This window comes from Hydra viridissima, unplaced genomic scaffold (genome assembly GCF_058129835.1).
Source record: "Hydra viridissima isolate aposymbiotic clone 2 unplaced genomic scaffold, HvirCarnegie_v1 scaffold_7, whole genome shotgun sequence".
NCBI lineage: Eukaryota > Metazoa > Cnidaria > Hydrozoa > Anthoathecata > Hydridae > Hydra > Hydra viridissima.
In genome coordinates this window covers 8,065,594-8,078,322 of record NW_028324306.1, presented here as the reverse complement: position 1 = coordinate 8,078,322, position 12,729 = coordinate 8,065,594, and the positions used below count along the sequence as shown (strand labels likewise).

Sequence of the window (12,729 nt, the reverse complement as noted above, 5' to 3'; positions counted from 1 at the left end):
ATTAAGATGTATTTTATATTGAAAATTTTAATTAAGAACTTAAAATTTATATTTATTGTATATATGATTAAATACTGAACAGTTTATTTTAAAATACTTTTGTTCTAACAGTACTATTGAGTAAATTAATGTGACAAGTCAGTTGTAAATACAGGACATACACACGGCCTGTAAATTGTTCACAACAAATCCCCTTCCAAGTTTTCAGTGCGAGAGTGGTCCAGCAAAATCAACATCATGGCGTTCGCACCCTGTTGCATGAGTCAAGAAGAATATGAACAAAAGCAAAAATCCCAAAAAATTGAAAGCTATCTTGCGAAGGAAAAAGTTAATTACAGGAGAAAAGTAAAAATTTTGCTTTTGGGTGCTGGAGAAAGTGGGAAAACAACATTTTTAAAACAAATGAGAATTATTCATGGCAAAGATTATAGTGAACAAGACTTATTAGAATTTAAACCTATTATCTACTCCAATGTTCTAAAAGGAATGAAAGTCCTTGCAGATGCAAGAAGAAAATTAGAAATACCATGGGGTGATCCGAATTCAGAGTTATATGGCGAGTATATTTTGAATATTGATCATCAAACTACTACATTTGATACAGCATTTTTCTTGGAACATGTTGATGCTATTAAACACTTATGGAATGATAGTGGTATACAAACTGCTTTCAAGAGGAGAAATGAATTTCAGTTGGTATGTAAACTCAGTGTAAATGTTTGTGTTTGATGAAATATTAAATGTTGGTTGACTTGTTGGTTATACATACTAATGTTTTTTTTTTGTTGGGTTTTTTTTTTTTTTTTTTTTTTTGTACTAAAATTTAGTTAATACTTGCCAATTTAAATTTCTTATAAAACAATTCCAAATGTGATAATTTTCTTACTTATTTACTTTTAATGTAAAATTTGTAAAGTATCCTTTTAAGACAAGGTAAAACTTGTATTAAAAAAGTTTTTAGTAAAAATGTTCCTATTTGTATATTGGTCAATTTTATCATAAATAACAAATTAAATTACCAGTTTTACATAAGGAAAATTGTTTTCATTAATACTGGTAATTTTAATTACATGTGAATTGCTATTGGAATTTGGTTATAAGATGTTATTCTCTTGAAATCTTTTTTTGAATAAATAAAATAATTCTAATAAAAACTAATCCCTAAATTAAGTTTTATTGGAAAAAAAATATGAAAGAACTTTTTCTATATTGTTCAGTTAAACCTAATATATTATATATAAGTACATGGAAAAAAATTTTTTTTGATGCAAAAACCAAAGCTTAGCTTAAATAAATTGTTTATTCTTATTTGTTTATTCAAGCACATTCATGTTAAGATTCATTTTTATTAAAAGATATCATGTTTATTATATATTAAGATTTTTCACTATTTATATTATTTTTATTATGAAAAGCTATTCATTATTTTTTTTACTAATTTTTTTTCAATAAATAAATTCACTTTTGATTCCAGGGGGATTCCACTTCATATTTCTTGGATAATTTGGATAGAGTAGGACGAAAAGTAAGTTATTTGTATAAAACAGAATAAATTAGGGTATGTAATACATTATTTCAAAGATTGATTTTCTGTAGTCATTTTGACCTTTCCAAAAAACTAACTCTTGAAGAAAAAAAAAATTTTTTTTCTTTATATGAAAGTCTTTGTGTCTACGTATAAAAGATGCTATTTATACAGCAACTTCAAATGATTAACAAGTTATAAAATTTACAAACTGTACTAATTGTCTCAGCTGTAACTTTAGTTATATTGATTACTTTTCATGATGGTTACTATTAAAATATCTGTTTTTACTGAGGCTCAATCATTTATTGTTTTTTTTTTTTAAAAAAGGACTTTATGCCCAGTAAGCAAGATATGCTTCACTCAAGGAAAGCAACTAAAGGTATCCAGGAATATCCTTTTGAGATAAAAGGTGTTCCATTTGTTATGGTTGATGTGGGAGGTCAAAGATCACAACGTACAAAATGGTTTCAGTGCTTTGATAATGTCACTTCAATTCTATTTATGGTTTCATCTAGTGCTTATGATCAAGTAATAATGGAAGATCGTCGTACAAATTGTCTAATTGAGTCATGCATGATCTTTGAAACAATAGTGAATAATAAATGCTTCACAAAAGTTTCCATTATCTTGTTTCTGAACAAAACCGACCTGCTTGAGCAAAAGATTAGAAATAGACATAACAGTATTAAAGATTTCTTTTTGCAGTTCCAAGGTGATCCATACAATATAAATGATGTCCAGAACTTTATTCTACAAATGTTTGACAGTCGTAGGCGTGAGCGCTCCAAGGCTCTCTTTCATCATTTTACAACTGCTATTGATACAGAAAACATTAAATTTGTTTTCCATGCTGTAAAAGACACTATACTGCAGGACAACTTAAAATCTTTAATGTTACAATAAGTATAGGAGACTTCTTTAAATTATCCATTACTGGCTCTTATCATCGACACCTGCTCTTAGAACTGATTTTATTTTTTTGTTATATGCTATTTGCATAAACAAATAACCTGAGGATTATGTACAAAGAATCTAAAACATTTGTACTTCCCTGATGTATATGCATTTCTCATTGTGCTTAAAATCATGTACGGTTTAAAGTAACAACATGTATATAAATAAAGCGATATCACAGATATCTACTGACACTCAGTGAATGAACTCTAAGGTGCTCTCCAAGGAATGAGAGTGTTAACTGGTGAAGAACCAATTATGGTTGAGTTTATAAAAGTATTTTACTACTCTTAGCTAAATTAGATTAAGTTCCTCGATCAATTTATTGTTTGATCTTGCTGATTATTTTCTTTTCTATATTCTTTTAATTTAAGTTTTGTCTGTTGTAAGTTTTATTCATTGAGGAATGTAAGGGGGAAATTATCTTCATTAAAGATATTATTTTGAGATAATAATTTTTGATAATTCTCAGCTACTATTGCTTCCACAGTATTTTATCTTTTTTAAAAAATATGGCAAAATTATTTGAAATATCTTATTACTTCTAATAAGTATTACTTCTAATGAGTGAAAGCAATTTTTAAGTAAAGAAGTAGTTGTAATTTTTATATATACATATCATTTTGTTTTATTCTGAAGTTGTTATAAATCTGGATTATTATTGTTATTATGTGTATATTTTTTCGTTATAACAATTTTTCAATTCCTTTTTTAGCCTGAACATATGTTATTGAAAATAATTAACTTCATGGCGTTTTTATCGAATAGCACAGTTGTATTTTGTGTGTGTGTGTGTTTTTTTGTTTCCTGCTTTCCTCATTAATTTTTCAACTTTCTAAGTACTACATTGAAAAAAATTTGCGGCGTTAGAATGTTTACATATTTATCTTTGTTGTTAGGACCAAATCCGTTTGCATTAAGGTTTGCGCTTTTATTTTTATAAAAATATTTTTTTCGCTATAGATGCAGTAATTAGACGCTGAAAGTAGTATAGACTTAAAAAGAGAAAATATATTTTTCATTTATTTTCTTTTATTCGTGTTGCTTAAAATGATGTCTTAGTTCTGCGAGTTTTCTCTTTTGATGAACTTGTATTTTCAGCTTTGTAGATTAATTAGTTATTTGTATGAATTTTCTTAAAATAAAAGAAAATTATAAGCTTGCGTTAAGCAAATATATAGAATAATATTATAGTTACATTCGTCGTTTTCTGACATGAAAGGGAAAGATCAGTTCTACCATTAACTTAAAGAAAAAACAATGTATGCAAGTTACGATATCGCTTTACTATTTGATTTAACTGTTGATGTGTTCCTCATGCCATTTTTAATTGAGAATGCTTTTTTCTAATGTCTAGCTGGTGTATAATAAAAAATTTTGTGGGAAATGTGTACTTTTTATTGCAAAAAGAGTCTCACGAGCGTCAAACCGTTTTTTATTTTTTCAATTTTTTCTGCGCGTTTTTTAGACTAACATCGAGTTTAACTTTAGATTAAATTATTATAATTTACACTCTTCAATACACAATTCCTTTTCGTTGATAAATCTTTTATATTTTAATTCAGTAATTGCTTTATAAAACCAGCGGATCAAATTGCACATAGATTCCACATTGATGTGTGAAAGAAAATGATTGCCTATTTTAAGTTTTTCTAATCACTGCTAAGGTTGGCATGGGATTTATAAATTAAAATAATATATTTACATAGAATAACCGACGAAACTGTTTTAAGTTGCAACTTACAGGATGTTCTTTTAAATTTTCATAAAACATGTAAATATTTTAAACGGAGCAGAGATAGACGGCATAGTGTATTTCAAAAAGTAATTGAAATGTCAGTTTATAAGCTCTTTGCATTTATGAATGGTAAATGTTTATTTCAATCTACTCGTTTTAAAGTTTTTTTTAAACAGGTGTTTTTCGTTGGTTATTATAACCTTTTTATATATATATATACAGATTTCTGAAGAAATAAATATCAAAGTATCATTTTTAATTCTTTGTTCCGAGATTAAATTTTAGATTCGGATGAAAAAATCCGATTTTGGATGCATTAAAGACTTTCTTTCACTCGATACGACTTACGTTTGAGTAGCTTTAATTACATAAAAAAATCTAAAAACAAGTTAAAAATAAACCAGCAATAAATTTATGCTAATTTGTGCAAACATAACTAAACTGGAAAATAGACCAAAAGAAATTTTTTAGAAAAAGTGAATAATTTATAAACTTTGGTTGGAAAAATCTGAAACGTTAAACATTTTGTGTTAAATTTTAAGCAACTTTTAAAATGACGTCTTCGAATTTTGTTACTGAAAACTTAAAAGCTTTGAGGTTTTTAATATTGCTAAGGTGGTATAACTAAAGCTTCTAAATTGGTATAATTCCTGTTTTCAGATTATTTATGGAAAACATGTTACTGGTAAAATACATTTAGAAGGTTTATCAATATTTAGCTGGTTTAAGGTGGTTTATCAGGTAAAAAAAATAGCGATTTTTGTGAAAAAATGTGTTTTTTGGTTTATTAGCCAACTATATTTAACAATATTTAGCTGATTTAAAACTAATAATAATTATGTAAATTTTTGATACGAATTTTAAACTCACTTTAACAGGTTAACACTTTTAAGGCAACACGTTGTTGTAAATGTTTTATGTAAACAATAATTTCATGTTTGACTTAAAAAGCTTCTCTTACTTTATATTAAGCTTTTTTGAGTTAATAATCTGTGCTTTTTTAAGTCAGAACTGTTGATCCAGGTTAAAGAATAAGATGGTTTAAAAGTTGACAAGTGCTCGACAAAACTCAAAGGCTCTTCTTTAGATATATATAAAGATTAGAAGGGGGAAAAGAATAAAAAATAAAAAGAAGTTTGGTTGGTTTTTGATGGAATATGCTTAGTATTTTGGTAGGGAGATGATTAGCAATCATGAGACGGGGAAATCGCATGAAGGAGTTAATTTTTTGTTGTTAGGTTGAAACAAAAACGAGATTTAATTACACACATATATACCATATATAATCACACATATATACCATATATAAATAGATCATTACTTTTGAAATAATCAGTTTAGATAGGTTAAAAGAAAAAATATTACAGTTAGATGGATTACTTTCCACTTTGTAAAAAGGACCTTGATGTTGGTTTGTGCTAGATACCATAATGATGAATCCTGGCTACAGTAAACCAAAAATCAAAGAACTGCGCCTGCAATTTTCGATAAAACAACTTCAGAATCGACCTTTTTAATATTGATTCAGTGTACTCCGAAGCTTATTGCTAACTTTCTAAGAAAAATATAGGGAAGTAGGTGTTTTTATTGCTAAATATATAGCGAAGAATTTCAAAAAACGTTTAGTGGCTGTTGGAAAAAAATTATGTGTTGTAATACTGATGAAAGTAGCCATGATCTAAAGTTAGGAACTGTTTGCAGTTTTATTTTATTTTAAGAAATTCAAATTATCTGCGCATCAAGTTTCGTAAAATTAAGTCACTTTCATGAGACATTCATGTGCGCTATGCACCGCAATTGCGTTAAAACTTGCTGTAAGAATTAAGCTACAAACCTCTATATCAGTCATTTGAAATAAATCGAATTTAAAAATAATTTATATAATAAGACAAAGTTCAAGATTCCAGAAAAAGATTGCAATCCTTCGCATACCTTGTTATTTTGTTTCAACCCTTCAAGACGCACGCGCAGAATTGTTATTGAAAGCCTTAAACTTATTTTTGTAACTTTTAAATAACGCATTTCATGTGTATGAATATAAACCAGAGAGTTCTATTTAAATAAACTTCAGAAAATTGATTTACCTGATGGAAAAGTTCGAAGCTTATTCGTTAATTGAAAGACCAAGCGCCGATACTGTACTTCTAATAGCAGATTAGATGTTCTGCATTTAAGACAAAAGAATAAAATATTTTATTCTTCATCGCTTGACTATTATTCATTTTTCTTAATGTATTTTATACATTAAGAAAAATGACTAACAAAAGTTTTGGAGATCTAAAAAAAGTTTATACGTTGTATTAACTTTTTTTCTAGATCTTCCAAAACTTTCTAATAAACAGTTACTTGTCTTTGTTTTTACACATACCGTTTTATTCTGTATTATTATACTATACTATTTATTTTTTATTACAGTACTATTTTAAACTCGTATCATTTTCTCCACCAAACCAGTTAAACCTTATTTTTTTCTTAACCCTTTCGTGCCGGAATTTATTTAAGCGATTTAAAAAGCGCAGTACTATGCCACGTAAACACTTAAATAGATGGGTTTCCTTACAAAATAAGTTAAACAAAGTATATATGATTGGAAAGCAGGCAAAGAAATTAAACTGATGACGTCTACATTATTTCATATTGATAAAGAAGCATTGTGAATTTTAAATATTTGCTAATTAAGCCTTTTAAATAGCTAGCTATATTGTTTTAGAAGTGATTAAAGGCTTGTAAAACAGTGAAAAATTTATTCAGCTTTCAATTGATGGGTTACTTTTCTAATATAGATAATTAGAAAATAAATAACATTTTTCTCTGGTGACATTAATTTTATTTTTTTTTCACCTAATTTTGTTATTCAATAAAAATGTTAAAAAACCTATAAGGAAAAGAAACTAATTTGATGGGATACTTTCCTTATTTAGATAAGTAGAAAAGAATAAGCTCACACTTTGTTTTAAGCAAAGACAAGATTTTTCAAGCTATTTTATTTGTTATATTTAGTCAACACAAGTAAATATATATATATATATATATAATTTTAAAAATAAAACTATGAATGCCACATATTCCAATAATTAGAGACTGAATCAATTTAAATTTTTTTTTCCATTCTCTATTATCTTTACTAATATTAGGCTTCTCAGTGTTAATGGTATGAAGTTATTTACTTGTTTGTTGTTTATGGATTTTTCTTTTATTATTTACAGTACCATTGTTATCAGCAAATGCTATTGTATAGAGTCCTTTATTATTATTAGTTCCTGAATTAATAATAGAAAACTCCACATTTAATTTTTCTGTTGAATCAGCTTTGGAACAAACATATTCTTCAGATAATGAAGATGAAATTATTTCTGATGATTATGGCCGACTTGCTGACAATGCCATTGTCAATGGAGCTGTTGTTGAGCAAATATCAGTTTTATTCTCTTGGAATTCGTTGTCATCAGACTCTTAAGACTCAGAAGACAAATCACAAACATCGTCCATTTCATCAAGGATTCAAAGAGCTTCATTTGGATCATTTATAATTCTATTTCTCAAAGCCATCGGCGCTGAAAACGTGTAACAATTACATATATTTTTGTCAATTATCTTTTGTGTTTTAAACATGAAAACTATCCGTGAATTAAAAGTTCCAAATTTCCTAAGCTCAATTTATATGTCTACAAGCACAAAAGGTTATTATATATGACTAAATAGGGTTGAACTGTAACTTTTAGAGAGGTGTTTTGATTGGTATATCCAAGGCGCACATATGTGCGCCTTCGGCACGAAAGAGTTAATTTGTTGTTAAAACTAAAAATGCTTTTTGAAAGTACTAAAAGAATATTTAGAACATTTTTTTTTTTAAAAATACCTTCTAAAATATTTACAACTAGGAGAATACCATAGTAAACAAGTTCAGATAAGCATTAGGAGACTCATTTGGAAAGCGGCTCGTCTCCGTCTACAGAAGTAAAAAGTCGATGAAGTTTCTTGGAAAGTTCTGGTCCTATTTTTCTACTAGTCTGAAGAACACCCGTGCCTCGTCTAACCTTTAAAAAATATATATGCTTATATAAGAAGTACACTCGTGCCTCGTCTAACCTTTAAAAGAATATATATATGCGTATATAAAAAACAAAAATAACAAAAAACAAAATATCGTATATAAAAAACAAAAAATATCAGCCACGTAATTTTAGAAATACACTAAAAAACTGAATCAACGTTTAAAAAATAAAAAAACACACAAGCACTGCTTTTATTAAAGTCCTAATTAAAGTTTATGTTAAGTTATACAGAATATGTTAATTTTCTTTTTAAACTATTTAAAAAATACTCTTAAAGAAAAAGACTGAAAATGAAATAAAAATTAAAGAAAAAAAATAATAATAAAATGAAAAAAAGTGACGAGCTAAGTAAGCAATCCAGCTAAACTAAGTAATAATAGTTAAGCTTAATATTTTAACGTTATAATTTATAACATGTTTACTATTCCCAAATAATAATTCGAAAATAATGAATATCTAGAATGCATAAAGTTTGTTAAAAAAAAAAGCTTACCTCTACGTCAGCAAGCAGTTTCATACCAACCTCAGGTGATAATTTTTTGTATGCCTAAAACAAAGAAAGATAATAGAAATGGTTGGTTTGTTTTGAAACACTTGCAATAGCACAAATTTGTTATTTGAGCACTGACGTGTCCCAATCATTTGATTTGATCAAGAAATCTGCTATTACCCTTATACTGAATCCCATACTAAGAACTTCACAATTCTTCGCAAAGAAGATAAAGAACAATATGATGAAGATAATGCTTAAATAGAATTTTTATAAACATCTACTTCCCGAAGGTAAAGGACACCATTACAGCAGAGCTGGTAAATGTAAATAATTCACAACTTCTGGGGTTCGATTTAAAAGTGGAAAAATCTCCATTCCTATTTAGAAATAATTGAAGACCACACTGGAAAAACGATCAAGCTACATTTTTGCTTTTTTTGGGTTTTTGCTCCTGTTATATTCGGCTGCAGTTTAACAATATAATAATTGACTATATAACTAGAAAAACGATCAAATTACACAGATATTTTTATAACAAATAAGTGAGCTATGGTATGAGCTATGGTGATTTAAAGTTTAAAATCTAATTTACTCAAAACAATAAAAATGTAGCTTGATCGTTTTTCCAGTGTGGTCTTCAATTGTTCTATATCACTAGAAAGTTCGGACAAAGTTCTATTAGATAACTCTTAAAACCTTTTTTGAAAAAATCGATACCCATAACTAACGCACCATAGATATTTAAAAAAGAAAAAAAAAAAAAAAAAAAAACTGCTTTTAAAGCACTTGAAGTGCTTTTAATATGTTTTAACTGATTTGATTAAAATTACTTTTCTTTTTTACCTGCAAACCTATTGAATCCAGTGAAACAAATGAATTAAAACAATTAAACATTAAGAACATCAGGGGCATAAATACTAAGAAGATCATAAATCAAGTACTCAGAAGCATAACATAAAACATTGCAATCAAGGCTAACATACCGTCATAAGTAACCAGGGCGTTGGAAAAGCTTGTGTTATTGCAACAGAAGTGTCATGACGAACACCATAAAATTGCTGCAGCTGCTGATTCCATAATTGAAGCACTCCTTGACCATTGTTGGATACCTAAGAAGAATAAGTCTTAGATGCTATTTAAATATGAAAACTGTTTAGAGATTTAGAAACAAATTATAAATTTGCCTAAAAAAAAGATGAAAACCTAATAGAAACCTAAAAAACCGACCTTAACACAGGTTTTATCAGAATTATTTGAAAAACGGAGAAACGAATCAGCATTTCTTAAATTGTTTCTGCAAGACAAAAGCTTTCATTTGATTGGAAAAAAAACAATTAAAAAAAAAATCTTTTGTAAATGATTTAAGGCTGCCACATAAAACAATTGAAATAGAATATTTAAAAGTGAAAATGAAAGAGAAAAAAAAGATTACTTATATGGAGCATTTGCAAGAGCTTTTGTATATGAAGAGACAAATTCTGAAAAATCTGACATATGTTCTGTGAATCTAAAGTTGACATCTGAAATAAGTTGTTGCTTTACCAAAGCTGTTTCAACCAGATCTTTACTTACAAATGATGTAGTAGCCACATTCTTTTGCCGCTTTTTAACAGGTCCCTCATTAACTTGTTTATTCTTGCTTAATTTATTTTCTTTTGTCTTAGCTAGTCTTAAAATATAATCATAAAAAAAAAAAAAGAAGAAATTTTATTGTATATCTTTGCAACAGTAAAAACATTCAAATAAAAAATTTATTAAATAAGACTTTTTCATTAAATCAGAAACTGATCTCTTTAATTCCCAGAACACATCTGTTCTGACATAATGAATCCCACACCCAAACTTACTGGTAATATGCATTCATACCAATGATTACAGCACATATTTTCTTACCAGGGAAAATGTCTTTAACACAGTTAATTGTATTTTTAAGATTTTCTTTGTCACAGTCCTGTAAGACAAATGAAATAGGTTTTCATAATAAACCAATGATTTTTTATTTTTAGATAAAAATGTTTTCTTACTTTTGCTTTAATACTATCAGCTAGTTGCTTAGCAGACATTTTAAATATAACATGTTCTTCTTCTTTATATGAGCATGTTTTAGTAATCTACAAAATGGAAAGACTAAAATATCAAATATAGAAATTTAAGTACTTAGAGATGTAATATAGCAATGTTAAACATAGAAATTAAAAAAGAAAGACTTTAAAAAGAGAGAAAACTGCAAGAAATATCTTACTTCAGTAATGTCAGTAATACCATAGTTAAAACTTTCTCTTAACCAAGCTATAGAGGGTAGGGGTAACTCTTTGATTTCATATCTAGCACCAACAGCTTGCAATGACTTTAGTACTTCTGCACCATTGGGTTCTTGAAGAATTTGAGATCCAATAACTACTAGCATGCGCTAATGTGAATAAAAAAAAGAAAAAAAAAATCAAATTTGAACAACCTTTATTGCAACCATTACAATATGTCATCTTGGTAACAGGCTTTAAATGAACTTATTCCTCTCACTTGAACAGCTTCCTCTTTTCTTTCACATCTGTTATTTAGTGAGTTGACCTGCAAATAAACACAATCAATAGACTCATGCAAAAATTCATTTAGCAAGGAATAAAATAAAAAAAAAAAAAAACCTTTTTAGATGCTCTTAGCCTTTCTTTCTCTAACTCTTTCTGAATTTTCAGCTCTTCTTTCTTTTTTAGATTTTCTATTTTTTCTTTTGCTTTCAACTCTTTTGTTGCCTTTAAAGTCAGACTTTAAAATCAGACATATTTATTCATGAAATTCAGTTTCGATATTTTCAAGTAGGAAATCTAAGACTCTTATTACTATTTTCCCACATTTCTAAAAAAACTGCAAAATAACATTTATCTTTTATTCAACAATTGAAATTGAAGTTTGTTCATATTGACACAGAGTATATTTATTACCTGGCGTTCTTCAGCAGTGAGTCTTTTTCTTTTTAAAATTTTGCTTTCAAAAGCAAGTAAAGAATTAACACTACAGTCAACAACTCTACTTTCATTACTGGTTTTCAGAATGTTATCAGCTAGTTTTGTTACTATACAAATCTCCTCTTGATGTTCGCTGAAATTATTTGATTTTTTTAAACTTACATGACAAAACTCAACTGAGCCATTATCAACAGATTCAATTTTACCATTATTAACTCTGGGCAACACTTCTTTTAAATTGTTAAATTTTTTTGGTTGAACTTTTGTAAAAAGATCAGTACTAAAAAAATTAGAGCTTATTTTTGTGTCATCAGTGTCACTCTCGCTGTCATCAATGATTAATATAGGTTGCTTCAATACTTGATTGCTATGATTTTGTTGTTGCTCAAATGAAGATGTTGCCTCATCCATATTATGTTTTTGATATAATTATCATATTTATTATTTGGAAATTTTCATCTATCGAGCTGTTTTTAATCAGTTTTGATACAACTTTAGTTTCTAAAAATTATAAACAAAAAAGTGTAAAAAAATAGTCCTTTGAAACTAAGTAGAACCTATTTACTTAAAAAAAAAAGATAGAATATTTACTTTAAAACAAGGTAGAACCTATTTATTTTTAAAAAAGAATCTATTTTTTAAAAAAGATAGAACCTATTTATTTAAAAAAAAGATAGAACCTTTTGCATGAGTAGCAAAAATCAATAAAGAAAATTGAAACTGAAAACAACAAACCAAAAAATTACATAGTTTGTAAAAGCAGTGTCTTGGGGAGAAGCCTAGCTCATGCTAGTGGAAAAGTACAAAATCTCTAATGTTAACTCCTTGCAGTAATAATCATAGAGCTTTATAACTATATAAAGATATATTTAGTATTTACATGGTTTAACTATGTAAATACTAAATATATCTTTATATAGTTATAATACAATATATTTAGTATTTACATGGTATAAATTTGTCCCTCAAAAAGTTAACTGTAACATTTGATAATAAAG

General features: G+C 27.4%; 2 protein-coding genes, 1 long non-coding RNA gene and 1 pseudogene across 11 annotated transcripts; 1 reads left to right on the top strand and 3 right to left on the bottom strand.

Moving 5' to 3' along the window:
• Positions 1-182: 182 nt before the first annotated feature.
• On the top strand, positions 183-3,265 carry LOC145183941 (guanine nucleotide-binding protein subunit alpha-13-like). Its single transcript, XM_080059441.2, has 3 exons — positions 183-696; positions 1,475-1,525; positions 1,856-3,265. The coding sequence occupies exons 1-3, from the start codon at positions 238-240 to the stop codon at positions 2,429-2,431; spliced, it is 1,086 nt and encodes a 361-aa protein (XP_079915567.2). The 5' UTR covers positions 183-237; the 3' UTR covers positions 2,432-3,265.
• Positions 3,266-5,505: 2,240 nt separating this feature from the next.
• On the bottom strand, positions 5,506-6,725 carry LOC149885974 (uncharacterized). The gene is made up of 3 exons (XR_016454212.1): positions 6,589-6,725; positions 6,305-6,384; positions 5,506-5,775 (listed from the first exon to the last, which is right to left on the bottom strand). It is a non-coding gene; the product is annotated as an uncharacterized LOC149885974 (long non-coding RNA).
• A 238-nt stretch (positions 6,726-6,963) lies between these two features.
• On the bottom strand, positions 6,964-7,924 carry LOC149885973 (uncharacterized; annotated as a pseudogene).
• Positions 7,925-8,028: 104 nt separating this feature from the next.
• Positions 8,029-12,595, bottom strand: LOC145196257 (structure-specific endonuclease subunit EME1-like). Of its 9 annotated transcripts, none has more exons than XM_090092462.1 (12): positions 12,478-12,595; positions 11,708-12,232; positions 11,411-11,518; positions 11,289-11,336; positions 11,011-11,178; positions 10,793-10,879; positions 10,616-10,719; positions 10,201-10,437; positions 9,996-10,062; positions 9,752-9,877; positions 8,769-8,822; positions 8,029-8,257 (listed from the first exon to the last, which is right to left on the bottom strand). In XM_090092462.1, exons 2-12 carry the CDS (start codon positions 12,140-12,142, stop codon positions 8,144-8,146), a joined length of 1,548 nt encoding a protein of 515 aa, XP_089948588.1. In that variant the 5' UTR covers positions 12,143-12,232; positions 12,478-12,595; the 3' UTR covers positions 8,029-8,143. The 9 variants fall into 9 exon arrangements, 5 of the variants coding, with proteins under 5 accessions (XP_089948588.1, XP_089948590.1, XP_089948587.1 ...); XM_090092464.1 differs by having other exon boundaries at positions 8,029-8,252; XR_016453964.1 differs by lacking the exon at positions 9,996-10,062.
• Positions 12,596-12,729: the final 134 nt, after the last annotated feature.

Coding starts and splice junctions, on each gene's coding strand:
- LOC145183941 (XM_080059441.2), top strand. CDS start 238: ATGGCGTTCGCACCCTGTTGCATGAGTCAAGAAGAATATGAACAAAAG. Junction 697..1,474: donor GGAGAAATGAATTTCAGTTG/GTATGTAAACTC, acceptor TTTTGATTCCAG/GGGGATTCCACTTCATATTT. Junction 1,526..1,855: donor TGGATAGAGTAGGACGAAAA/GTAAGTTATTTG, acceptor TTTTTAAAAAAG/GACTTTATGCCCAGTAAGCA.
- LOC145196257 (XM_090092462.1), bottom strand. CDS start 12,142: ATGGATGAGGCAACATCTTCATTTGAGCAACAACAAAATCATAGCAAT. Junction 8,823..9,751: donor CGCCCTGGTTACTTATGACG/GTATGTTAGCCT, acceptor TCTTTGTTTTAG/GCATACAAAAAATTATCACC. Junction 8,258..8,768: donor AACTGCTTGCTGACGTAGAG/GTAAGCTTTTTT, acceptor TATTTTTTAAAG/GTTAGACGAGGCACGGGTGT.